We start from the raw sequence: 26,969 nt of genomic DNA, 5'->3' as shown, positions 1-26,969 counted from the left end.
CACAAATAGAGCTTTTTTTTTAATGGTATTTGATCACTACTGTTTTTTTTTTTTTTTTACATTCTTTTGCGCTATAAACAAAAAAAGCCTGACAATTAAAAAAAAAGAAAAAAAAAACAATATTTTTTACTTTCTGCTTTAAAGGTATCCAATAAAATAAAACAAAAAAATAAAAAAATCCAATTTCTTCATATATTTTTAGGCCAATATGTATTCTGCTACCATTGGTTTGTGCAAAAGTTAAATATGTATGCAAACAATGGTATATACACTGGAATTTGTATTTATTTATTTTTTTTATACTAGACTAACCTTGGAAATAAAGGGCAGTATACCACTATAAATAAAACACATAGCAGATGTTCTGTTTTTTGTTGTGTGCTGATAAATACACAAAAATGACAATAAATTAATTTCTTCAAAAAAAAAGAAAAGAAAACATTTTGTAGCGATATCATTTACTGTAAATATAGCGATGTAACAAATTTCACTAAAATTAATCAAAGAGAGAAATCCTCTGTGTGTACAACAATAAGAATGTTTTTAGATAGATAACAGGAACTTTCCAAGTTCATTTTGGTAGAGAAAAGATTGCTAATGTGTCTTTTGTTCTGGACAAAACCACCAATCAAAGTCCCGGACTCATTGTCAATTCCAGTTTCAGCGCTGAGGCTGTTGACACAATAGAGAGGAGACCGAGCCTTCGAGGTGTGATCCTCTATAAGGACACCTTAGCCCCAGGACACATTCCATCCAGGATCACGCCCACAGTTGTCAAACATTCACCTGGTGAAGAACCTAGACTTTTGTTCTATAAATCTAATCAACGTGTGTAAATAATATGGAATGGAAGGATGTAAAGAAATCAACATTCCCTAGATGTTTGACGTCACTCAAAGTTTGTTCTGTCCAGTCCCAGGAATGACAATGCATTGGCAGCCAAGAGCTTGTCCTGGAAAATATAAGAATTGAAATGGTGTTGATGTTATTAATGGAAGTATTTTTACAAAACCAAGAAAGAAAAAGATGGGGCTTTGAAAGGCCAATTAATACATATAAAACAACATATGCAATTTAGGGACACCAAGAAAAAAGTCCCGTACTGGAAGTATTTTTACTATAGGATTAAGCTTTAACCACTTGCCGACCGCAGCACGACTATTTACTGCGGCGGTCAGCCCCTCACAGGCAAAGCGACGTAGTACTACATCGCTAGCCTGTGAAGGTCTTGGGAGCGAACGCGCGCTGCCGGAGGCGCGCTCCCGCGCGGTCGCGGACCCCCCCCCCGCTCTTCCGCCGGTCACTCGCGATCGTCGGTGGAGAGGGAGAAAGGCAGGCGGCTGATGTAAACAAGCCGCCTGTCATTCTCCCCTGTGTAGGAATGGTGATCATACGGTTCTACAATGTAGGACCGTTGATCATTGTTCCTACACCTCAAGCCACAGCCAATCACAGTTAGAATCACGCCCCTAGGGACACACATAGCCCCTCCCTCTCAAAAAAGTTAACCTCTTCACTGCCAGTGTAATTTTACAGTAACAATGCATAATTATAGCACTGATTACTGTAGTAATGTCACTGGTACTCCCAAAAGTGTCAAAAATGTCAGTCAAGGGTCCGATCTGTCTGCCGCAATGTCGCAGTACCGCAAATAAAAAACGCAGATCGCCGCCATTACGCATTAAAAAAAAAAACAACAAAAATGACAAAAATCTTTCCCTTTGTTAGTAAACGTGATAACTTTTGCGCAAACCAAACAAAATACGCTTTTTGCGATTTTTTTTTTACCAAACATATGTAGCAGAAAACAAATTGGCCGAAAATGTTAAAAAATTTTGATTTTTACATTTTTTGGGGGGGAATTTCATATAAAAAAATGTGAAAAATATTGTTATTTTTGCAAAATTTAAGCTCTTTTTTTGTTTATAGCGCATGATCAAAAAATCGCACAGGTGATCAAATACCACCAAAAGAAAGCTCTGTTTGTAGGAAAAAAGGGACGTCAAATTCGTTTAGGTACAGCGTCGCACAACCGTGCAATTGTCCGTTAAAGTCATGCAGTGCCGAATCGCAAAATAGGCCCTGGTCAGGAAGGGGGTAAAATCTTCCAGGGCTTCAGTGGTTAAAGGGAAATTTTGGTCTCCTCAATGTCCCACCCCCCCTCCACTGATGCTACCATTTTTGATTGTCCAGCACCTGCGCAGATGCACTAAAGGGCTCTTCAAGACCTAAAGCTGGCCATAGATGGACTGAAATCTGATTTTTTTCAGCAGGGACCAGCTGAACATCAGTCCATCTATCCAAACAACTGAATCACCCAAGCGCTCACTCTGATGGGAATAGTAGGCGTGCTGCTCTACTCAGGAACTCCAAACAGAAGTGCATATGAAAAAGAAAAGGAGGCGCGAACACCTAGCACATTACCCTTGGAAACCTTTAAAAGTTTTTAGTAAAATGCCAAAGAGCAAAAATCGCATTGAATGAGTCCACCACATGTGGAAGTGATCATCCATGTAATTGGACCACTGACGTGTTTCAGGAGACACGCTCTCTTCCTCAGGGATGATCACTTCCACATGTGGTGGACTCATTCAATGCGATTTTTGCTCTTCATGTCTGTGAGTATGTTTTTGGCATTTTAATAAAAAGTTTTAAAGGTGACCAAGGGTAATGCACTAGGTGTTCGCGCCTCCTTTTCTTTTTCATATGCACTTCAGTCCATCTATGGCCGTTCCCACTCAATAGAAGTGGGTCTAATGATCGACTTTGTAAGAGACGCTCAGCTGGACCCAAACAGTCGTTTGTGCGCATGCCCAGGCACACAGGAAGAAATGTGTGTATGCGCATGTGCGAACGCGCGCACGTATTTGGCGCCAAATGGCCTATTTAAACTGAGCAGTGACAGGAGCAGGAGCATATTGCTGAGTGGTCTTTCAGCTTGTTCCTGTTTACCTGTGCCCTGACCTGCTTCTGGATTACCCATACCGACCCGGCTTGCCTCTGACTCTCCTCTGGATTCCTGCCTGCCTACCTGTGACCCCGGCCTGTGTTTGACCCTGCTCCTGTCTTTATGCCTTTGTACCTCGCTGCCAGACTGTGTACCAACTTCGGCTTGTATCCTGACTCCTCTTCCATCTCACGTTCCTGTACCCGCGCTGCCTGGCTGTTGACGACTCCTTGGCTTGTGTTCCGGCTTCGCTCCTGCCTTCTCATCCAGCATCACCAAGTTCCAGTTCCTCATCCGGTGATCCACAGCCATCAGTCTCCTGTCAAGGCACCACCTGCTATACCGGCCCTCGTGCCACTATGTGTCCTACACCGCCTGTCATCTCTACCAGGGGTGTTGGACAGGAGGTGCAAGAGAAGCCCTCTCTACAGCTCGATCTCCACCAGGATAGACTTATGCCAAACAGGAACGTTGGAAGGTTTTCCATTCGAACAGCCGCTGCAATGCTGATTAATTTATTCTGACAGCCGGGAGGATTCCTCTATCCATCTTGTTTGTATGGATGGGGGAATCTGTTCATTTTTATTTTTAATCAGCTGACTGCCTGATCCAAAAAAAGACACATTTATGCCTAGCCTTTAACCACTTGCCAACCGCTCACTCGAGCTCTACTGCGGCAAAGTGGCTTGTTCCCGTCCAGCGACGTAGACCTACGTCGCTGGACTCCTCCCCTTGTGGGCGGCGCACGCGCGCCGCCGGAGGCTCGCTCCCGCTGTATTCAGTCACAGCGGGAGTCGGGCCAGGGGAGGAGCGGCGGCGATCGTTGGGGAATCGAGTTTGGAGATCCGCCCGCTTTAACCCCTCCCTCTCCAATAAGATTAACCCCTTCCCTGCCAGTGTCATTTTTACAGTAACAGTGCATATTTATAGCACTGATTACTGTAGTAATGTTACCGGTACCCCCAAAAGTGTCAAAAATGTCAGTCAAGGGTCCGATCTGTCCACCGCAATGTCGCAGTCCCGCAAAAAAAAATCGCAGATCGCCGCCATTACTCATTAAAAAAAAACACCAAAAATGACAGAAATCTTTCCCTTAGTTAGTAAACGCAATAACTTTTGCGCAAACCAATCAAAATACGCTTATTGTGATTTTTTTTTACCAAACATATGTAGCAGAAAACAAATTGGCCAAAAATTTAAAAATATTTTGATTTTTACATTTTTTTTGGGGGGGGGAATTTCATATAAATAAATGTGAAAAATATTGTTATTTTTTCAAAATTTACGCTCTTTTTTTGTTTATAGCGCAAAAAGTAAAAATCGCACAGGTGATCAAATACCACCAAAAGAAAGCGTAAATTTAGTTTGGGTACGGCCTCGCATGACCGCGCAATTGTCAGTTAAAGTCGCACAGTGTCAAATCGCAAAAAGTGGCCTGGACGTAAGACAGCAAAATCCTCCGGTGGTAAAGTGGTTAAAGTGATATTATTATTTTTTTTTTATTAAAAATAACAAACATGTCATACTTACCTGCTCTGTGCAGTGGTTTTGGTGAGGGTCATGTGTAATGGTTTTAAACTTTATATGGAATAAAACCAACCTTATTTTAAAATATATGTTTTTCTTTATGATATGTTTGTGTCACTGCTAAGGTATTCCTAAAGTCCCTTTATTTGTTTCCGTTTGGCATACCTTTTTTAGTGTTTATGGCTACCCCAATGTCTGTTGGTATCTAAAGTGCTCATTGGCTGAAATCACCCAAATAGAAAAAAGATTCCTTAAAGTGTAATAATAATATTCAGCTGGAAAGTTTATTGTGTGAATTTAAGAAACAGCGGTGTGCAGCCATACCACTGACAAAAAAACCTCTAAGAATGAATTCAAAAACAAAAAAATTAATGAGAGTAAAGCCCCGTACACACGTACCGATCGTCGGCCGAACGATCGGCCGTCTTTTGTCCAGGGCTGTCGTGTCTGTTGAAAACTGCTAAAGACTGCACACAAATTTTGTCGGCCAACAACAGCCGACTGCAGAAGTGATGTCATGTGATGGTTGACTTTCCGTGTGTTTTTTCTTTTCTGAGCATGCCCAGTCTTGCAAATCTGCTGATTGTCGGCCGAAATCTGTACTGACTGGCGAACAATCGGCCGTTCTGGTGTTGGCCAACAAAAATTTTAATGTCTACACGACGGATTCTTTTCGGCCGAAAGTGCGCTGTCGGCTGTCGGAAGCATCATACTAACAAGCCTACAATCGGCCGATCGGTCGTCGGCCGAATATTTACGGCCGACAATCGGTACGTGTGTACGGGGCTTAAGAGGTGAAAAAAGTCAGAAGGAGAATTAAATATATTATATATCTAAAATATAATAATAGTATATTTATCTGTTTTATAAAATGAATGTAATATAGATTTAAAGAAATTATATTAAACAAATACTTTTTTTGAAGACTTTTTTGAAGACGTATTGTGTTTTGTAACCCTTTGTTAAAATGAATAAACATCAATTAAAACTATAGATAAAGGTATGCTTTAATAACTCATCAAAAAATCTTACTTTTAAATTCATGTCAAAAATTTCCATTGATTCAATAAGGTGTCCAGGATTATGCTCTCCCAACGGAAAAGGATAGTCAGTTCCTAACATCACTTTTTCCTGCGCGGGTAAAAAAGAAAAATACGAACCGTTAATTACAAAGTTACTTATTGTACTAAATAAAATGTCACATTACATTCTCTAAAAGGGCCATTCCAGAAAAATAGAATGTTCCCTACTAAATCGGGACCCCCACCCCTGTCAACATCAGAGAATACTGCAGTTCTTATAGAGAAGCCTTTCTCAACCACTTTAACATGGGGGAACCCTCAAAATAGTTTTCAGGTCTTAAGGAAGGCCCACTAAATTTATTAGAAATACAGCTCATGATGTATTAGTGTAATTAGTAGGCTGTAGAGACTTTCAAATAAACAAAATAGTTACTTAATATACCTAAAATTACATAGATAATAATAATGGCCTGAAAAGAAACAGATAGTAAAAATCATAGTGACCCCTTACATTGCTGCTCAGTGTAGAAGTGATTTGTTATATTGGAGGTCTATGTGGACATGGTTGGTCAGTGGTCAGTGTAGAATGGACCCCTTACATTGTTAGTCAGTGTAGAAGTGATCCCTTACATTGGTAGTCAGTGTAGAATGGACCCCTTACATTGGTAGTCAGTATATAAGTGATCCCTTACATTGGTAGTCAGTATATAAGTGATCCCTTACATTGGTAGTCAGTGTATAAGTGATCCCTTACATTGGTAGTCAGTGTATAAGTGATCCCTTACATTGGTAGTCAGTATATAAGTGATCCCTTACATTGGTAGTCAGTGTATAAGTGATCCCTTACATTGGTAGTCAGTGTATAAGTGATCCCTTACATTGGTAGTCATTGTAGAAGTGATCCCTTACATTGGTAGTCATTGTAGAAGTGATCCCTTACATTGGTAGTCAGTGTATAAGTGATCCCTTACATTGGTAGTCAGTGTAGAAGTGATCCCTTACATTGGTAACCAGTGTAGAAGTGATCCCTTACATTGGTAACCAGTGTAGAAGTGATCCCTTACATTGGTAGTCAGTGTATAAGTGATCCCTTACATTGGTAGTCAGTGTATAAGTGATCCCTTACATTGGTAGTCATTGTAGAAGTGATCCCTTACATTGGTAGTCATTGTAGAAGTGATCCCTTACATTGGTAGTCAGTGTATAAGTGATCCCTTACATTGGTAGTCAGTGTAGAAGTGATCCCTTACATTGGTAACCAGTGTAGAAGTGATCCCTTACATTGGTAACCAGTGTAGAAGTGATCCCTTACATTGGTAGTCAGTGTATAAGTGATCCCTTACATTGGTAGTCAGTGTATAAGTGATCCCTTACATTGGTAGTCAGTGTATAAGTGATCCCTTACATTGGTAGTCAGTGTAGAAGTGATCCCTTACATTGGTAACCAGTGTAGAAGTGATCCCTTACATTGGTAGTCAGTATATAAGTGATCCCTTACATTGGTGGTCAGTGTAAAAGTGATCCCTTACATTAGTAGTTAGTGTATTATTGATCCCTTACATTGGTAGTCAGTGTAGAATTGACCCCTTACATTGGTAGTCAGTGTAGAATTGACCCCTTACATTGGTAGTCAGTGTAGAACTGACCTCTTACATTGGTAGTCAGTGTAAAAGTGATCCCTTACATTGGTAGTCAGTGTATAATTGATCCCTTACATTGGTAGTCAGTATAGAATTGACCCCTTACATTGGTAGTCAGTGTATAAGTGATCCCATACATTGGTAGTCAGTGTAAAAGTGATTGATAGATTGGTAGTCAGTGGGGAACTGATCCCTTACATTGGTAGTCAGTGTAGAAGTGATCCCTTACATTGATGGTCTATTCCAGATAGCAGGCAATTAAGCTGCAAGTTGGAAAATGACTTACTAAGCTATTACTGGACTTGCCAGGCTTCACAAGTTTGTTACACAATTGCAACAAGTCCGCTTCGCATGACCCCAGATCAACTTTCTTTGCAAACATTATCCTTGCTATCTTGGATGTAGACATGACCCTTTATATTGGTGGTCAATGTAGAACCGACCCCTTACATTGGTAGTCAGTGTGGAAGTGATCCCTTACATTGGTGGCCTACGTAGATGCGACCCCTTACACTTGTGGAAGGTGTAGAAGTGATCCCTTACATTGGTGGTTTATGTAGATGTGACTCCTTGTATTCACAGTCAGTGTAGAAGTGATCCCTTACAGTGGTGGACTATGTAGACGTGGCCCCTTATATTGGCAGTCAGTATAGAAGCGACCCGTTACAGGAGAGGCTCCCCCTTAGTGAGTTTTACACTTTACATTTCTCTGCATTAAACCTCATTTGCCATGTAGTTGTCCGCTCTATTATTTTGTTCAGGTTCAGGTCTTTCTATAAAATTTATATATCCTGATGTGAAGGTATTGCTTGCCTATTTTTGTGTCGTCCGCAAAAACTGAGATTGAGCTATTTATCCAATCCCCTATATAATTTATGAATAAATTAAACAGAATTGGTCCCAGGACAGAACCTTGGGGTACCCCACTTACCACTCCAGACCAGTCTGATAACACATTATTTATCACCACATTTTGGACATGCCCCTGTGACCAGTGTTCTATCCAAGAACAAACCTTATGGTTGATGCCTGCAGACTACAGCTTGAAGATTATGCGATTATGGGGAACTGTATCGAATGCCTTTGCAAAATCCAGATACACCACATCCACAGGTCTCCCTCAATCTAGATCGCAGCTCACTTCCTCAAAAAATGTTGACAGATTGTTCTGAACGACCCTTCATAAACCCATGCTGGTTACTACAAATGATACTGTTTTCATCAGCAAATTCTTAGATATGGTTCCTTATTATCCCCCCTAATAATTTACCTACTATTGATGTCAGGCTGACTGGCCGTAGTTCTCTGGAATAGGTCTCTGCCTATTTTTGAATATTGGTACCACATTTGCTTTTCTCCAATCAGCTGGTACAATTCCTGTCAGTATCCTGTCCGCAAAGATTAGAAACAATGGTCTAGCTGTAACCCAAATGAGTTCTTTGAGGACTCTCGGGTGTTAGCTATCTGGTCCTGGTGATTTATTTGTGTTAAGCTTATCAAGTCTTTCCTAGATTCAGTGGCGGCTGGTGCTCCATGGGCCGGGGGGGGGGGGGGCAGCAGACGGACCACACCATACACCTCCCCCCGGACCACACCAGGCCACACACAGTACACACAGCATTATAGTACAGGACCCACAGCATAGCATGACATGACAGTACAGTACAGTACAGGACCCCCCCCCCCAGGCTCACTCACCCATCTGCAGCAGGCGAACGGCGACATCGGCGGCGGCTTCTTCCCCGTCTTCTGTGTCTCCTCCTCCCTCCTCCTTTATGCCCAATGGCATGGCTTCTCCTTTTGGCCAATCGGGAAACGGTTCTCAGAACCCGCTTCCTGATTGGCCAGGAGGAGGATCCGTCTGACAATAGCGAATTTTCATTCGCTATTGTCACACAACTGAGTGGGCACGGGGCGCAGTTTTTTTTAGCCTCTGGTTCTAATCACATGGCTTAAAAAAAAAAAGCCCCATTGAAGTCAATGCGTCTGGCCCCCCGCATGTGGATTAGGGGGCCGGACGCATGGATGGGGGGGCGGCGCCCCTGCGTCCCATATTCCAGTCTCTGTTAGCCACAACGGTACATCCTATGATGTGTTACTAACAATACTGTCGTGATCGGTATACCCCTCCTTTTTCTGTGTAAAAACTGAGGAGCAGAAAGAATTTAGTACAGTTGCCTTCTCTGTGTCATCTGTAACGATCCTCCCTTCATCATTTTTTATGTGGGCAATGTGCTCTGCTTTCACATTTTTACTAATAATATATCTAAAGAACTCCTTGGGATTTTTTTTTTAACCTAAACTTTAGTTTTATTTAGCACCATGTGTGGCTGGACTATTATTAGGGCATGGTCACAGGTTTTCCTGGTCCTGAAAGACTTCTGAGGTTCATCCTCCACTTTCCAAAATATTCCACTAAAAGTGCAATTGGGAAAGAATTTGTCAGCTATATATGATCCTGCAGGGGGCAGTATTTACTAAATTTTTTTTAGACATTCCTCAATCAAACCTGCACTTAGTTTTCGGAAGAGGTCAGTTCTATCACTTGTTTTATTAACACATGCAAGCCAATTCTGCGGGTCTTTACAAAAACACCTGGAGCATCCAGATACGTCTCTGCTCAAAATAAGCTGTAATAATATTTTTTACTACATTCATACAAACACACGCACACACTAGGGTCAGGTTTACGTGAAAGCCAGCATTTTTGGGTTGTAGAAGATAAATGAGAGCACTTGGAGAAAACAGGGAAGCTTCATTTAAACAAGAGTCAATGATGGGAGTAGCAGTACAGGACTAATGCATGTGTTGTAAAATAACAATAATTATATGTACAGTAGCGCCTTCCTAGGTATGTGCTAGAGAGAGAAAGTATTAGGGATCGACCGATTATCGGCAAACACAGATATATCGAGGGCCGATATGCACTTTCCCCGATATATCAGAATCGGCCCCTGAGGTTACCGATATTGCCGATATTTCGGAAAAAGTGCTTGTACCGGAGTGATGCCTGAAGCTAGAGGCATCACCCCGGTACCGGCGTCCATAGCCAACGGTCGACTGTCTTGTAATGACAACCGATGCGGCTGAGAAGCCGCTCGGCTGTCATTACATGGAGCAGGAGGTGACGTCCCCCCCCTCCCGCCGCCTTCCGCGGCTCGCCCGGGTCTCCCGTCCCACCGGGCGTTCTACCTGCACGGCCGCCGAAGAGAAGACCCGATCAAAGCCGCATTCGGCTCTGATCGGTTCTCCATGTAAAAAACCCGGAAGTGATGTTATGACATTACTTCCGGGTACTCGGCGCCGAATTAAAAAAAATGACAGCATTCAAAAACAGCCAAACTTGGCGCTTTGAATGCTTTTAAGTGCAGAGGAGAGGTTTGGGGTCTTTTAGACCCCCAGATTCCTCCACAACAGTACCTGTTAAAAAAAAAAAAAAATGTTTAATTGTCCGAAAATATCGGCCAATATCAGCCGATACCGCTATCCGATGACCAAAATATCAGTATCAGCATAAAAAAAACAATATAAGTCGATCACTAATTTTAACCCCTTCACGCCGACCATAGGCAAACATACGGCTCCACAGGACTGGGCCTTTTTCCATGGGGCTGCATATTTGCGTATCTCCCTTGGTACTGGGAGTGTGCTGTACAAAGACTGGGGTGCTACGTAGAGCCCTGGGCCACGTACTGACAATTGGGACCCGGATCTCCCAATTACGGGCCACCTGATCACTGTGATAGCCCGTCCTTGTGTTTTCCGTCTCTGTGAATATAGGAGAAAAATACTTAATATCTCTCTATCTTAGAAGAGAAAAAAAATGTGTGTAAAAACAATCAATAAGTAATAAAAACAATAAAAAATAAAATACAAGAAAATACCTCGATCAAGGTTGGATCTAGGTCAATGCCAGGGTTAGCGTTTGGGTCAAGGTTAGGGTCAAAGGTCAAGACCAGGGTCAAAGGTCAGGGTCGGTAATTATTTTTATTTTTTTTACAGTATTTTTTTTTTTTAAGTATCCGTGTGTTTTAGTTGGATAGAGAAAAAAAAAAGCAAAATGGGCACTATTATTTTTGGGCTGTACTACGGGTACAAACAACAACTAATATACACATATGTGGTATTGCTGCGATCTAGCGGCTACAAACTATGGTATATGTATATATTTTTTTTACTAGTAATGGTGGCGATCAGCAACTTATAGCGGGATTGGGATATTGTGGCGTACATATCGGACCCCTAACTGACACTTTTGACACTTTTTGGGGACCAGTGACACCAATACAGTGATCAGTGCTAATAATATGCACTGTTACTGTATAAATGACACTGCCAGGGAAGGGGTTGACATCAGGGGCAATCAAAGGGTTAAATGTGTTCCCTGGGAGTGATTACTAACTATGGGGGAGGTGCTTTGACTGGGGGAAGGTAAAGATCAGTGTTCTTGCTAAGCAGGAACACAGGATCAGCACATTCCCTCACACACAGAATGGCGGTCTGCCTTGTTTACATAGGCATATCGCCGCTCTGCCTTTCTCCTGAACAATTGGTGGGTCCCGGCGGACATCGCGTCTGCCAGACCCGCTGATTGGCTCCCGCTGTGTTCAATTACAGCGGGAGCTGGTCGCCCGCGTCCCAGACCGGGAAGTGTCAGATCACGTACCTACTGGCACAGAGCGGCTGCCCTGCCGCATATATCTGCATTGGGCGGTCGCTAATCCATTAAAGTTGTTGGCCCTTACACATACCCAGTGAAGTGACTGGCTTCAGGTGATACACAGAGACTAAACAAAGCCTGCTAGATAAGTTGTACCTATTTATCTGCAGTCTTCTCTTCTCTATATCTGTTCAAAGTCCAGAATTTATAAAGCTTGCCTAAGCTATCAGAAAGCAGGGGGCGGAGAGCTGAACTTACTCTCTGCAGAGCTCAGTGAGGAGAGCTCTGAGAGCTGATTGGAGGAAAGGGACACTCCCCCTTCACACAGCACACAGGAACAGGGCTAAGGCTGTCAATCAGAGGCTGTGTGCTGGAGCTCCCTCCCCTGTCACCTTTTTTCTCTTGGTGTCAGGAAAACTTGTCATAAGTGACTCAAGCATTGTTTTGTTGGTAAAATAATTATTTTATATGGGGGGGGGGGGGTCACTTTTAGCAAATGTGACCCATTGTATCTCAGTGACACAACAACTCACCTCTCCAATTACATCTATCAGGAGTTTTAGGGCTCTAGGGTCATGTACCAGGGAGTCTGTGTAGAAAGATCCAAGGTATTTTTGGGGGGGTTCCTTATTGTCAACAGCACAGAGATCAGGACGCACATTGAAACCATGGTTAATGCGACCTACAGTAAAGGGGAAGGCTCCACCTATAAATAATAATAAATAAATAATAATAATTAACACATTATAGTAAATAAATAAAGCAATAATGATACATTTGTAGAGCACAAAGAACGTAGTATTAAAAAAATTGAATAAAGTATAAAAAAAAAAAAGTATAAAAAAAATAAATAAAATAAAAATAGAATTTTGAGTACAAAAATGTTTAGTTTTGGTTTGTGTGTACAACCAACACATACAGTACAATGAACACCGACAATTGCAATCTATAATTATATATAATAATAAACAAATAAATAATAATAATTAACACATGATAGTAAATAAATAAAACAATAATGATACATTTGTAGAGCACAAAGAACGTAGTATTAAAAAAAAAAAAAATAGAATTTTGAGTACAAAAATGTTTTGTTTTGGTTTGTGTGTACAACCAGCACATATAGCACAATGAACACCGATAATTACAATCTATAATTATAAATAATAATAAACAAATAAATAATAATATTAAAGCTGGCCATACACTAGCTGAAAAATCGTTCAAACACATTTTTGAAAAACGAAAAATCGGCTGTCAGAGCATACGATCGTGCCATCATGTAATGACCGAATTTCGAACGATAAATCGTTCAATGGACGTTTTTCGTTCAGTTTGTCACATATGCACGGTGCAAATAGTTTGGCCGAGAAACACATTAAACTTTCAATTTATCGTTCGTTCGGCAGAATTTTCCAAACTGTTCCTTCGATTTTTCGGCTTTGAAAAATTAAAAACGATTTTCTATTTTTGCCCATTACTGGACAAAAAAAAGAACGATCGGACCAAATGACAGATTTTTAAACGATTTTTCGGCTAGTGTGTGGCCAGCACATGGTAGTGAATAAATAAAACAATAATGGTACATTTGTAGAGCACAAAGAACGTAGTCTTAAAAAAATGGAATAAAGTATAAAAAAAAACAGAATTTTGAGTACAAAAATGTTTAGTTTTGGTTTGTGTGTACAACCAGCACATACAGTACAATGAACACCGACAATTACAATCTATAATTATAAATAATAATAATAAATAAATTAATTAATTATAATGATTAACACCTGATAGTAAATAAATAAAACAATAATGATACATTTGTAGAGCACAAAGAATGTAGTATTAAAAAAAATGGAATAAAGCATAACAATAAAAAAAAAAAAAATAAATAGAATTTTGAGTACAAAAATGTTTAGTTTTGGTTTGTGTGTACAACCAGCACATACAGTTCAATGAACACCAACAATTACAATCTATAATTATAAATAATAATAAATAATAATAAACAAATAAATAATAATAATTAACACCTGATAGTAAATAAAAAAAAAATAATGATACATTTGTAGAGCATAAAGAAAGTAGTATTAAAAAAATGGAATAAAGTATAAAAAAAAAAATAATTTGAGTACAAAAATGTTTAGTTTTGGTTTGTGTGTACAATCAGCACATACAGTACAATGAACACCAACAATTACAATCTATAATTATAAATAATAATAAATAAATAAATTATAATAATTAACACCTGATAGTAAATAAATGAAACAATAATGATACATTTGTAGAGCACAAAGAATGTAGTATTAAAAAAATGGAATAAAGCATAACAATAAAAAAAATAGAATTTTGAGTACAAAAATGTTTCGTTTTGGTTTGCGTGTACAACCAGCACATACAGTTCAATGAACACCAACAATTACAATCTATAATTATAAATAATAATAAATAATAATAAAAAAATAAATAATAATAATTAACACCTGATAGTAAATAAATAAAACAATAATGATACATTTGTAGAGCACAAAGAATGTAGTATTAAAAAAATGGAATAAAGCATAACAATAAAAAAAAATAGAATTTTGAATACAAAAATGTTTAGTTTTGGTTTGCGTGTACAACCAGCACACACAGTACAATGAACACCAACAATTACAATCTATAATTATAAATAATAATAAACACATGATAGTAAATAAATAAAAAAATAATGATACATTTGTAGAGCACAAAGAAAGGAGTATTAAAAAAATGGAATAAAGTATATATATAAAAAAAAAAATTTGAGTACAAAAATGTTTAGTTTTGGTTTGTGTGTGCAACCAGCACATACAGTACAATAAACAATGACAATTTCAATCAGCACACACATTAGGCCATCCATTTCATCCAGCCATCCCTAATTGTTGTATACTGTAATTGTTTGATAATGTTACTCCGATGATAAGCAAAAAAGATTACATGTTTCACAGAAACCTCCGGCTTCTTCAGGACTATGAACACGGCCAATTTTAGACTTTGGTGGGGCCCGGGGCACTTCAGATTTGGGAGGGGGGGGGGCTTTTAAACACAGAGTTGGTTTACAGTCTCAATGTCAAACACACATTTTTAAAAAGCATGACACAACGTCATTCTGAGGTCACGCATGCACACACGCAGTCATAGTGCTTGCGCTTGTGTTTGTGCTTGGTTTGCTTGAGCTTGGGATGATGGCCGGCAAAATATTTCTTCCTAAGATACATTTATTAAAAAATAAAAAATAAGTTTGTGACGGGAGTCACTTTTGGGGGGGCCCATGGTACCCAGCTTACCTTGGAGAGATTGAGAAATCCCTGTCTCAGCTCCCTAGGCTCCGCTAATGTTTAAGTCACCTTGTGTCTATAGGGGCACACGGTGACCCAGAAAATGATGGCCAACTACTTGGTGGACAATGAGAATGTGGTTTTGATTGCTTCAAATGGGACAGTGATATTTATCCACAATATCCCTTAAGAAATCCATGATACATTATTTACACTGTATCAGAATGATAGAACATTGTATGAGCTTTGCCTCATAGACTGTTGTAGACCATTGCCATGAAGTCCGTATCTTCTGAATGGTCAGGGCATTGCTTGGATGTGGATTCCAGGTTCTTCAATGTAGGAGATGAACAGTCTGTTACTGGTGGTCTCCTGCTATTGTCTGTTTAATAAGGTGTTTCTGTGTTTATACGTAGGATAATGTATAATGTGTTTTGTAACATTTGTTATTATAACATTGTCTAGATGTGGATTTCCATTCACCTATTGTTTCTGTCCAGATGGCTAGGTAATTAGTTCAGGTTAATTCTATTTCTGTACACAATTTCATCTACATAGGATAATGTAATCAGGCACCTGACCCAGTGGGGTAATCTGATCAGAAAGGGGATGTCCTCCTGTGTGGTATATATTGTGTGTGAGTCTGTTCAATAAAGGTTCCAGATCTATACAAGCTAAGTTCCGGCTGGTTTTGTATGGGGTGCAGTAATATCTGATATGTATGTTCAATACTGAAGGAAGCAGTATTCTGACGGAAGCCCACAAACACAGTGTGGGTCGCAATTCCTTTATGACGTTGTTTATTAAACATTTGATAATTATTTATTTTTTATGATTTTATATATAATTTTTTTTAATTTTGTAAAGAGCGGTGCCCCTTCTGTCAGGGGGGCTTGGGGCATTTTCCCCTTTTGCCCCCTTATAAATCCGGCCCTGACCTCCTTAACATGAAACAATGACTATGCGGGTCTATTTGGAATGCAGATGTCTTCTTGAAGTTGGAGATGCCATTTTGCATTTCGCTAGGACCTTTTTAGGTGACGCCTGTCTGCTTTTTTGAGGGTGACTATGCTTTATATGGTATAATGACTGCTGGTGCGGTGTGCAGTAGTATTACATTACTGTACAGACTTTGCTATAAAAACGTATGTTATCCTAATTAACCTCTATACGCAGACAGTATGCAAATATGCTGCCTCTTAGCAGGTGGGCCTTGTCGCCGACTCGCCGAGTGGCCGCATATTTGCGTTCCTTAGGGCAAATATAGTTGTGCCAAGAGCGCACTCCCGACACAGTTACCGGCAGCTAACGGAAAGTTCAACCACTGCTTGCGTTCGGGAACTTTCCCATCATGTGACTGCCGTGACAGCCATTTACCGCGGTCACGTGATCCTAAACCCTGCCACGCCTCCCGGGATTCTAAACCCTCTAAAGGGTAGGGAAGCACCAGCTCCAAGGGGTTAATCACTTTGATCAATGTATTGTTCTATAAAAGGTCATTGTATTTATGAAGAAGTTTGAGGTTCCACCGAGACACGGAGACTTCTCGGATATCTAGGAGTAACATTATCTCTCTATTGCAAAATACAATTAATGCGAATTGATATTGTCTGTGTTCATTTTTAGTGCTAATTTAATGTTAGTACAAATAAATAACATTTTATATATACTTTATTTTTGCTAATTTTTTGTAGTATTGAGACTTAAATCACTGTAAACCTCCTTCCTTTAAAGCCCTTTTTACACTGAGGTGCTTTTCAAGCGCTTTGGCGCTAAAACAAACCCCCGAAAAGCTCACGAAAACCCTTTTCCAATTATAATCAATGAATGCTTTCACACTGGGGCGATGCACTGGTGGGTCGGTGGAAAAATCAGCAGCATCCTTGGAGCATGTTTGGAGCGTTAAAAAAAGTGCCTCAAAAACGCCCCTCTGCATTGAAATGAATTAGAAATGCCTCAAAAGCGCCGCAAAAGCGCTCTTAACATTACTATTGCTGAATTCAAACAAAAGGGTAAAATTTAAAGGGTGCCCAAACATCCACCATGACAGTCAATAAATGTCCAAATATTGTATCTAAACTGACATTTATTCAAATTACATCATATAACATTGGATTTTCAAAAAGTTTGGTATAACATATTGTGTATATTTGAGACAAATAACCTCTTAAAAATATCCAATTTTCTATTAAAACCATTGGATGTGTTACAAAAAATCCAATGGTAAAGATCATTGTACATATTGTATACAAATTGTTGATACATTTTGCAATAAAGAGTATGAAAAAAAAATAAAAATAAAATTCTTTTTTTTTTTTTTTTAATACTTTTTATTGAAAAATGTATCAACAATTGTATACAATATGTACAATGATAGAAACTTGGATATATTTAAGAGGTTATTTGTCTCAAATATTGACAATATGTTATACCAAACTTTTTGAAAATCCAATGTTATATGATGTAATTTGAATATCTTATGATGCAATAATCTTTTTTTTTTTTTTTTAATACTCTTTATTGCAAAATGTATCAATAATTGTATACATATTGTATACAATTGTTGATACATTTTGCAATAGAGTATTAAAAGAAAAAAAGACCATTGTATCATAAGATTTACAACTTCAGTACTGGATACTACAGCTCTGCCCACATTTCTCAGAGCAGGTCTGCCTCATCAGGAGCAAGGAGGTTGTAAATTCTACAGAAAGTACATTATATATTTTATATTAGTACCGACTAATATGTATTAGAACTTACAACCTCCATCTTGTAGAAACTATTATGTTATTAAGTGGTTATGTGTCTCAAATATTTCAAAAAATATTTCAAAATATTTCAAATATTTTAAATAATAGTAAAATAATATTTAATACTTAAATAATATTTCAAATAATAGTGTCTCAAATATTTCAAAAAATATTTCGAAATATATTCAAATGTTATGATGTCATTTGAATAAATATAAAATTGTAAATTCCACCCATCTATGGCCCATTTAGGCAGTGTGGTGGCCAATCAGTTAGCACCATAGCCTTTTAGAACTGAGGACCTCCTAGGACAGGGATCCTCAAACTACGGCCCTCCAGCTGTTGCAGAACTACACATCCCATGAGGCATTGAAAAAATCTGACATTCGCAGACATGACTAGGCGTGATGGGAATTGAAGCTCCTGAACAACTGGAGGGCCATAGTTTGAATACCCCTGTCATAGAGGTTATTCCCACTAGGAAGCTGTTTGCATAGAATTTCTATGTTTTTCCTGTTTTAGCAATTCTCCACTCGCTTTGATAGGCTCCTACAAACCAAAAATATATTGGATTGGTTTTGAAGTAAAATGGCTCTAGACTAATATTCCTAGACCCTAGAAAAGCCTGGCACCCTTATATGCTTATCTTGCCAACAAAACCTTTTTGATAGTTGCAATAGGATGGTAATCCAAAAGGTCATCACCATGAAATCAGGCCAAAGGGTGGCTTGATATTTTCAATCTGAGATATTTGATTGCCCCTTGTGGTAACTAGCCCTGTAAGGGTTAATCATCATATCATTGAGAGGTCCTCCAACATGCCCTCCAACATCTCCCCAATTGCAAAAAACAAAAACAAGAATTATACACAAACATTGTATTATTGGAACCATGTCAAAAATTGAGTAAACCTCGTACCTCCATGAGCAAAGCAAACTTTAAGTTTGGAGAACTTCTCGAATATTCCACCCATAATCATACTGCAAATGGCGGTGGTTGTTTCCGCTGGCATGCCTGAAAAATGCAGTAATGAAATGATATTTATCACTATTGTTTTCCACTTATTTTTCCATGTCTATCCTATTGCTGCTGTGTATCAAACCCAAGAACAACAATGTCAGCTATTGCAACTTGCCACTCCTTAACCACTTCCATACAGGGCAGTTACACCCCCTTCCTGCCCAGGCCAATTTTCAGCTTTTAGAGCTGTTGCAATTTGAATGTCAATTGCGCAGTCATGCAACACTGTACCTAAACCAAATTTAAGTCATTTTCCCCACAAATAGAGCTTTCTTTTGGTGGTATTTGACCACCACAAGGTTTTTTTATTTTTTGCTAAACAAATAAAAAAAGACCGAATTTTTTTGTTTTTTTTTTGTTTATGTTATAAAATTTTGTAAATAGATACGCTTTTTCCTGCACTGATGAGCACTGATGAGGCCGCACTGGCAGGCACTGATGAGGAGGCACTGATAGGGTAGCACTGATGGGATGGCACTGATGATGAGACACTAATATGCAGCACCGATGGGCACTGATAGGCGGCACTGATATGTAGCACTGATGGGCACTGATATGTGGCACTGATAGGTAGCACTGATATGCAGCATTGATGGGCACTGATAGGCGGCACTGATAGGCGAAACTGATGGGCACTGATAGGCAGCACTAATGGGCAATAATGGGCATTGGGGGGCGGCACTGATAGATGGCAATGATGGGCACTGGTGGTGGCACTGATAGATGGCAATGATGGGCAGCACTAATGAGGAGGGCACCGACAGGCTCCCTTAGCACTGATTGGCATCCCTGGTGGCATGGGTGGGCATCCCTGGTGGCCATGGGTGGGCAAACCCTGGGGGCTCTAGTGGTATCCCCCAAGGGTCTGCACTGGTAATCAATGCTCTGATTACCAGCACAGACCCCCGTCTGTCAGGAGAGCCGTCGAGGCGCGAACTGAGGAAAGCCGATTAACGGCTCTTCCTATTTACTATGTGACCACCTGTGAATGGACACAGCTGATCACATGGTAAAGAGCCTACGTCATAGGCTTTTTTCCTGGGATCGAAGATGCGGTGTGTTAGAGAGTGACACACCGCACCACCAATCGCTGCTCTGCGCGCCCCCCGTCATATGATGCCCAGCCGGGATGGGACAACCACTTTGCGGCCGTCATTTTACTATATGACGATCGGGAAGTGGTTAAATATGTTGTTTGCATTAGTTTTCTTTTTTTTTTCTCTTTATTTACCCCTAGTGACCCTGCCAGTAACACACTTCCTTTCCAAGGGTGACAATGCTCAGACAATGTGCTGCATCTATGCAAAATTTTAATCTTAGGCCCGCTCCTGAATTGGACAACAGAACACCTCCCCTCTCCTCATCTTAATACCATGGAATGGGTGTTTTGTAGTTCATAGAAGTGAACTGGGCAGGACTGTTTAAATTTCCTTTAAGCAGAGGCAGAGTGTACAGGAAGTTATAAGATCAATGAATTTCATGCAGGACCAACAAATATTGTATTGCACTTATTGCATAGATATCCCAAAACACTTTCTACTGTATATTTATTGGGCCGAAAGCAAGCAGGAAAGATGTTTAGTGTTCGGGTTTACATACACATGAGGCCACATGCACACTGGTCCTTTAGCCCCAGTGCTTCCAATCCCGGTGTTTTTGTGTGCCCGGGTGCCACAGGTGCAGTGTCCACCCACGCTGTCAATATCTACGAGAATTTGGGATATGCTGTGGCTGGATGATGTACCAAGTTGGGCTTGCGTTTTAGACTGGTTTCACATACACTCACCGGACACTTTATTAGGTACTCCTGTTCAATTGCTTGGTAACACAAATTGCTAATCAGCCAATCACATGGCAGCAACTCAATGCATGTAGGCATTTAGATGTGGTGAAGACAACTTGCTGAAGTTTGAACAGAGCATCAGAATTTAGGTGTAGTTGAATGTGGCATGGTTTTTGGTGCCAGACGGGCTGATCTGAGTATTTCAAAAACTGCTGATTTACTGGGATTTTCACACACAACCCATCTCTTCAGGTTTACAGAGAATGGTCCGAAAAAGAGAAAATATCCAGCGAGCAGACAGTTTTTTGGAGGGAAAGACATTGTTAATGCAGTCATGTATTTAGGTTTTGTGCTCCCCTAGGCCTGACTAAACTTGTGCACCCCCTAATTTAACCACTTTACCACCGGAGGATTTTGCTGTCTTACGTCCAGGCCACTTTTTGCGATTCGGCACTGTGCGAATTTAACTGACAATTGCGCGGTCGTGCGACGCCGTACCCAAACGAAATTTACGTCCTTTTTTTCCCACAAACAGAGCTTTCTTTTGGTGGTATTTGATCACCTGCGCGATTTTTACTTTTTGCGCTATAAACAAAAAAAATTATTTTGAACAAATAACAATATTTTTAACATTTTTTTATATGAAATTCCCCCCCAAAAAAATGTAAAAATCAAATTTTTTTAAAATTTTTGGCCGATTTGTTTTCTGCTACCTATGTTTGGTAAAAAAAATCGCAATAAGCGTATTTTGATTGGTTTTTGCAAAAGTTATTGCGTTTACTAACTAAGGGAAAGATTTCTGTAATTTTTGGTGTTTTTTTTTTTAACGTGTAATGGCGGCGATCTGCAATTTTTTTTGCGGGACTGCGACATTGCGGCGGACAGATCGGACCCTTGACTGACATTTTTGACACTTTTGGGGGTACCAGTGACATTACTGCAGTAATCAGTGCTATATATATGCACTGTTACTGTAAAAATGACACTGGCAGGGAAGGGGTTAATTTTATTGGAGAGGGAGGGGTTAATGTATGCCTGGTGCTTACTGACGTGTGGGGGGGGAGGTGACTGAGTGACAGAAGGACAGATCGGATGTCCAGCTATGCTGAACACTCCGATCTGTCAGTCCCTGTCACTATGGAGATCCGCCCGCTCTGTTTACACAGGCGGGCGGAACTCCTCACTCGATTCCCCGACGATCGGGGCAGAGCAGCGGCGATCGCCGCTGCCCCTCCCCTGGCCCGACTCCCGCTGTGACTGAACACAGCGGGAGCGAGCCTCCGGCGGCGCGCGAGTACCGCCCACAAGGGGCGGAGTCCAGCGACGTAGGTCTACGTCGCTGGACGGGATCGTGCCACATTGCCGCAGTAGCTGCAATGTGAGCAGGGCGGAAGTGGTTAAATATGACCCACCCCTTCCTACCAAGGCCACACCCTTCCTGTTTAAGGCCCCCCCTGTCATCTGCAAACCATCCCCTTCCTCTTTAGGCTTCACCAACGCAGCGGCTGGTGTGAATGGACCCTAAGCTGTGTTGAGAGGCTTTTGCTTGCTTCAAGTAGGTTTTCCATACCTATGCAAGTCTATTGGAATGCAAAATCTGCATAAAGCACAGATAAATGCAGGTCAGAAGGAGGTCAAGTGCACCTGTCAATGAATTCTGAATGATCACTGAAACATCTCAAACTGAATGCCAGTGTTAAGTGATAACAAAATCACAGGAGCTCTATGATCATTCCAGGGAGAAGAACGGTCCGCTGTGTTTACAACAGCTGACCGTTCTTCTCTCTTATCGGGGAACAATCGCGGGTGTCAGGCGACAGCCGGAGCCGCCTGCCCCGTGTATCAGAGTCCCCGCTGCTGAGTGGGGGCGGAAGCGCGTCGCCGGCGGCTCACGCTCGCCCCTAGCTGCAGGCGTGTGAACGTCATTTCACACAAAAGCAAACAGAAATGCTTGTGTTTTCAGTTGGTGGTGCTCAGATAAAGTATTGATGTTGATGTAAATGACCTGAGTCTCGGGCAGGCAACTTCTACACCCCAGAGGATCTCCACAGTTTCCTTGGCTTGTGGTGTTATCTAACAAACATGGAAACTGAAGCCCCACACCACTGCTAAGAGGTTCAGATATTGATTTTATTCCAATAAAACAATCCTAAGTGTATCCAACGCGTTTCAGGGTTTTTAACCACTTGCCGACCGCCGCAAGTAAATATACTGCGGCGGTCAGCCCCTCACAGGCAAAGTGACGTATATATACGTCACTAGCCTGGGAGGGTCTGGGGAGCGAGTGAGCACCGCCGGCGGCGTGCTCCCGCTCCGTCACGCACCCCCCCGCGCGTGTGACCGGCGGACCCGATGTCCGCCGGTCACTCTGCGATCGTCGGGGGAGAGGGAGAAAGGCAGGCAGCTTGTGTAAACAAGCTGCCTGTCAGTTCTCCCTGTGTAGAGACACTGATCATACGGTTCTACTATGTAGAACCGTTGATCAGTGTAACTACACCTCAAGCCACAGCCAATCACAGTTAGAAGCACGCCCCTAGGGACACACACAGTCCCTCCCTCTCAAATAAAGTTAACCCCTTCACTGCCAGTGTAATTTTACAGTAACAGTGCATATATATAGCACTGATTACTGTAGAAATGTCACTGGTAACCCCAAAAGTGTCAAAAATGTCAGTCAGGGGTCCGATCTGTCCGCCGCAATGTCGCAGTACCGCAAAAAAATCGCAGATCGCCGCCATTACGCGTTAAAAAAAAAAACAACAAAAAGGACAAAAATCTTTCCCTTTGTTAGTAAACGCGATAACTTTTGCGCAAACCAATCAAAATACGCTTTTTGCGATTTTTTTTTACCAAACATATGTAGCATAAAACAAATTGGCCGAAAATGTTAAAAAAATGTGATTTTTACTTTTTTTTTGGGGGGAATTTCAAATAAAAAAAATGTGAAAAATATTGTTATTTTTGCAAAATTGACGCTCTTTTTTTGTTTATAGCGCGTGATCAAAAAATCGCACAGGTGATCAAATACCGCCAAAAGAAAGCTCTGTTTGTGGGAAAAAAAGGACGTCAAATTCGTTTAGGTACAGCGTCGCACGACCGCGCAATTGTCCGTTAAAGTCACGCAGTGCCGAATCGCAAAATACCCCCTGGTCGGAATGGGGGTAAAATCTTCCGGGGCTTAAGTGGTTAAGACACCTCCTTCATCAGTACTTGATTGAAAACAATGTGAATGGACTAGAAGCCAGCTGGTATTGCTTCCAGTATGATTACAAGAACAGGTCTTGTCATCAGTTGGTTTGGCAGCCAGGAGCGTCAAAAGCATTCCAAGCCCCCTTGTTGCCTTCTCAAATACCAGTGCCTGAACTTCTAACAACTCTCAAATGATGTAATTGTCTGCCAACTTCTCTCCCTACAAAGACTTGTGTGTAAGGGGTGGCATGCCGTTCTAGGCTGTGCCCCTGGAATGTGAAGTAATTGGCATTAATGAATAAGTTATAAATGACTCCTTTAGTAAATCATTCACTTAACATTTGATAAATCATTGAACCCGACAACCCAAGAGATGTATGATAAAAGTACTAACCCACCAGCCAGGGAAGCCAGTACTTTGCCATCCTGCCACTGGTTGGCATGTCCCAAGGATGCACAAATATGGAGCAGTTTAATTCTTCAGCCGCCTGAAAAAATGTTACGGTCATGTGTTATTACATTGCCTGTAGCTGTGTGAGCACATTATGTGTGGCTGTTTTCCACCAGTTTTCCATATGCAGGAAATTACTCATATATTAGGTGTAAAATGGTCAATGACAATTGACAGATAAAGAGTCTAATCCTTGTAGTGACTCTTTACAAGCAGACAAGGGAATAGTTCTCTCCTATATTTTTTGTATTGTATTGAATTGTATCATTATTATTCTCCAGTAGTATGCTGACATCTAGAGGTGGTTTAGAGCCACCACAACTTGTTTACTTCTGATTTGGTATATCCCTCTGACACCCTCCTTCTGTTTTAGTGATAGTTAGTTCAGTCCTAGCCTAACACTCTCTGTTTCTTCCATGTTCCCTCAGTCAATGTTAGTTTCTCACAGAGGCCCTGCTTAGGAAAGTCAATGTCTTCTTGAAGTGGTTGCAGTTTTTTTATTTTTTATAAGAAACATGCCTATACTTACTTGCTCTGTGCAATCGTTTTGCACAGAGCAGCCCCTATCCTCTTCTTCTGGGGTGCCACGCCGCAGCTCATGGTTCCTTCTCTTCATCGGGTGCCACATGGAAAGCCACTTTTCATGGGAAAACCTGTGCGGGCTTGTTCCTGAGTCCTGCTGCTGCATCCTTTGACACAAACAGCGGGACTTGGCTCGCAGCTCACTCAACCTGGACTGACATTTGGAGGGCAGGCAGCAGCGGCTTCCCACTCAGCCTCCTCCGTGGGTTGGGCTTCCCCTGCGTCTCCTCCCTCCTCCTCCTTGGCCAATAGCATGGCTTCTCCTTTTCGGCCAATTGGAAAAGGGGTTCCTGATTGGCCAGGAAGAGAATCCATGTGACAATAGCGAATGTTCATTCACTATTGTCACACAACTGGGTGGGCTCAGGGCGCAGTGCTCTGCGCCCAGAGCCCACCCTTTTTTGAAGCCTATTAGAACCTTTGGCTCTAACCACGTGCTGCAAGAAAAAAAAAACCCTTTTGGAATCCATGCGTTCGGCGCCCTGCATGTAGATTAGGGGGCCAGATGCATGGATAGGGGGGCTCCTGCGCCCCCAATGGACGGCCCCGCCACTGCTCCCACTGCTATCAATCTGTCCAATGAGGGGAGCGCAGCAGCTGGAGCTGCTGCTCTTGTGCACATCGCTGAATAGGATCGGACTTGGGTAGCAAAAAGGGAGGTCTAGGAGGGAGTTGCAGCACAGAAGATTTTTCACCATAATGCATAGAGTGGTTGTAAAAGGCAGAAGTTTTTTTTTAACCTAATACATTCTATGCATGAAGATAAAAAACCTCCTGTAAGCCTCAGCCCCCTTTAATACTTACCTGAGCCCATCTCTATCCAGCGATGTTGCAGGAGTGTCTCGGCTGTCCGAGAACTTCCCTCCTGTTTGGCTGAGATGGCAGCATGGCACTATTGACTCCCGCTGCTTTCAATTAAATTCAGTGAGCCAATCAGAAGAATTTTCTGTCCCCCTGTCAGAACACAATAGCACAGCGGGGGAGATCGCTGTACTAATATTGGATTGTTAGTACAGCAGCTCTGACCTGAGCTGTCAGATTTTTTTCATTCAACCAACTGGGTTGAATGAAAGAGTAAAACTGGTAGTATGTTCGAGGCTTAACACTCGGATCCTGCTGCGCTGAACATGATAACAGGAGGTGTTAACAGAGGGATGACCTCCTCAGGGTGCTGTTGCTCCTTCATTGCATTGACTTCCTCTCCCCTGCAATGCTGCTGCAGTTGAGTGCCACCTGCAGTGGAGAAAGTAGACTGCACCTGCCTACAAACTGGAGGGGTGTTCTTGACTTAAAGCGGAGTTCCACTCAAAAGTGGAACTTCCACTTATCTGTCTCCCCCCCCCCCTCTGGTGCCACAATTGGCACATTTCAGGGGGGAGGGGAGAGCAGGTAACTGTTTTTGACAGGTACCTTGTCCCCACTTCCGTTGGACCTAGCCGCGGCGAGGTTCATCACAGGTTCGGCCCCATCCTCCTACCTCTGCTTTGTGGTCAATTACCGAGCGCAGTGAGCTTCGCGCATGCGCAGTAGGGACCCAGCCGTGCATCCGCAAGGCTTCACTGACGGGTTCCCATACCGGCAATGGCGGCAGCAGCACCTGACAGCCGACAGAAACATCGGCTGCGTTGCTGACATCGCTGGACTCCAGGACAAATAAGTGTCCTAATATTAAAAGTCAGCAGCTACAGTATGTGTAGCTGCTGACTTTTAATTTTTGGAGGGGGGGGGCGGAACTCCGCTTTAAGCAATTGTATTCTGCGCTATTGTATTTTTTCAGTGGAGGGCATTCCCGGCCGGCAGATACAATGGTTACTGCTAGTGGCTATAGCGGCTAGCAGAAACTGTATGTACAAAAATCTGACATGCTGGTTGGACCCAAGTTGATCAATCCATCAACTTGGGCACAATCAGCCAGCCCATGCATTGATCGAAATTTGGCCGGTCCCTGCTGAACTGGCTGAATTTCGATCCATGTATGGTCAACTTAAGTCAAGGTTTGCTTTCTGGCAGGGGTACCTGGATCACTAGATTGCTTGAAAAGAATTATAAATCCTCTGACAGACAAACCAGGTCCTGAATTCCAACTCTTTTAG

The 26,969-nt window shown here is 41.5% G+C and overlaps 1 protein-coding gene across 2 annotated transcripts in view; it reads right to left on the bottom strand.

Annotated features, from left to right (window-relative positions):
* Window positions 1-441: 441 nt before the first annotated feature.
* Window positions 442-26,969, bottom strand: part of ACMSD (aminocarboxymuconate semialdehyde decarboxylase) — a 73,982-nt gene continuing 47,454 nt past the window's right edge. For both annotated transcript variants that reach the window (XM_082260948.1, XM_082260949.1), the window contains 5 exons: window positions 24,238-24,331; window positions 18,770-18,865; window positions 12,330-12,502; window positions 5,507-5,605; window positions 442-952 (listed from right to left, as the gene is read on the bottom strand). In XM_082260948.1, the coding sequence (XP_082117074.1) occupies window positions 890-952; window positions 5,507-5,605; window positions 12,330-12,502; window positions 18,770-18,865; window positions 24,238-24,331 (525 nt within the window). In that variant the 3' untranslated portion in view covers window positions 442-889. The remainder of the gene's footprint in view (window positions 953-5,506; window positions 5,606-12,329; window positions 12,503-18,769; window positions 18,866-24,237; window positions 24,332-26,969) is intronic.

Source organism: Pelophylax lessonae, assembly GCF_965119305.1.
Source record: "Pelophylax lessonae genome assembly, chromosome: 6".
NCBI classification, from domain to species: Eukaryota; Metazoa; Chordata; class Amphibia; order Anura; family Ranidae; genus Pelophylax; species Pelophylax lessonae.
The sequence above is the reverse complement of the archived record's forward strand: the minus strand, read 5'-3'. Positions and strand labels throughout refer to the sequence as shown.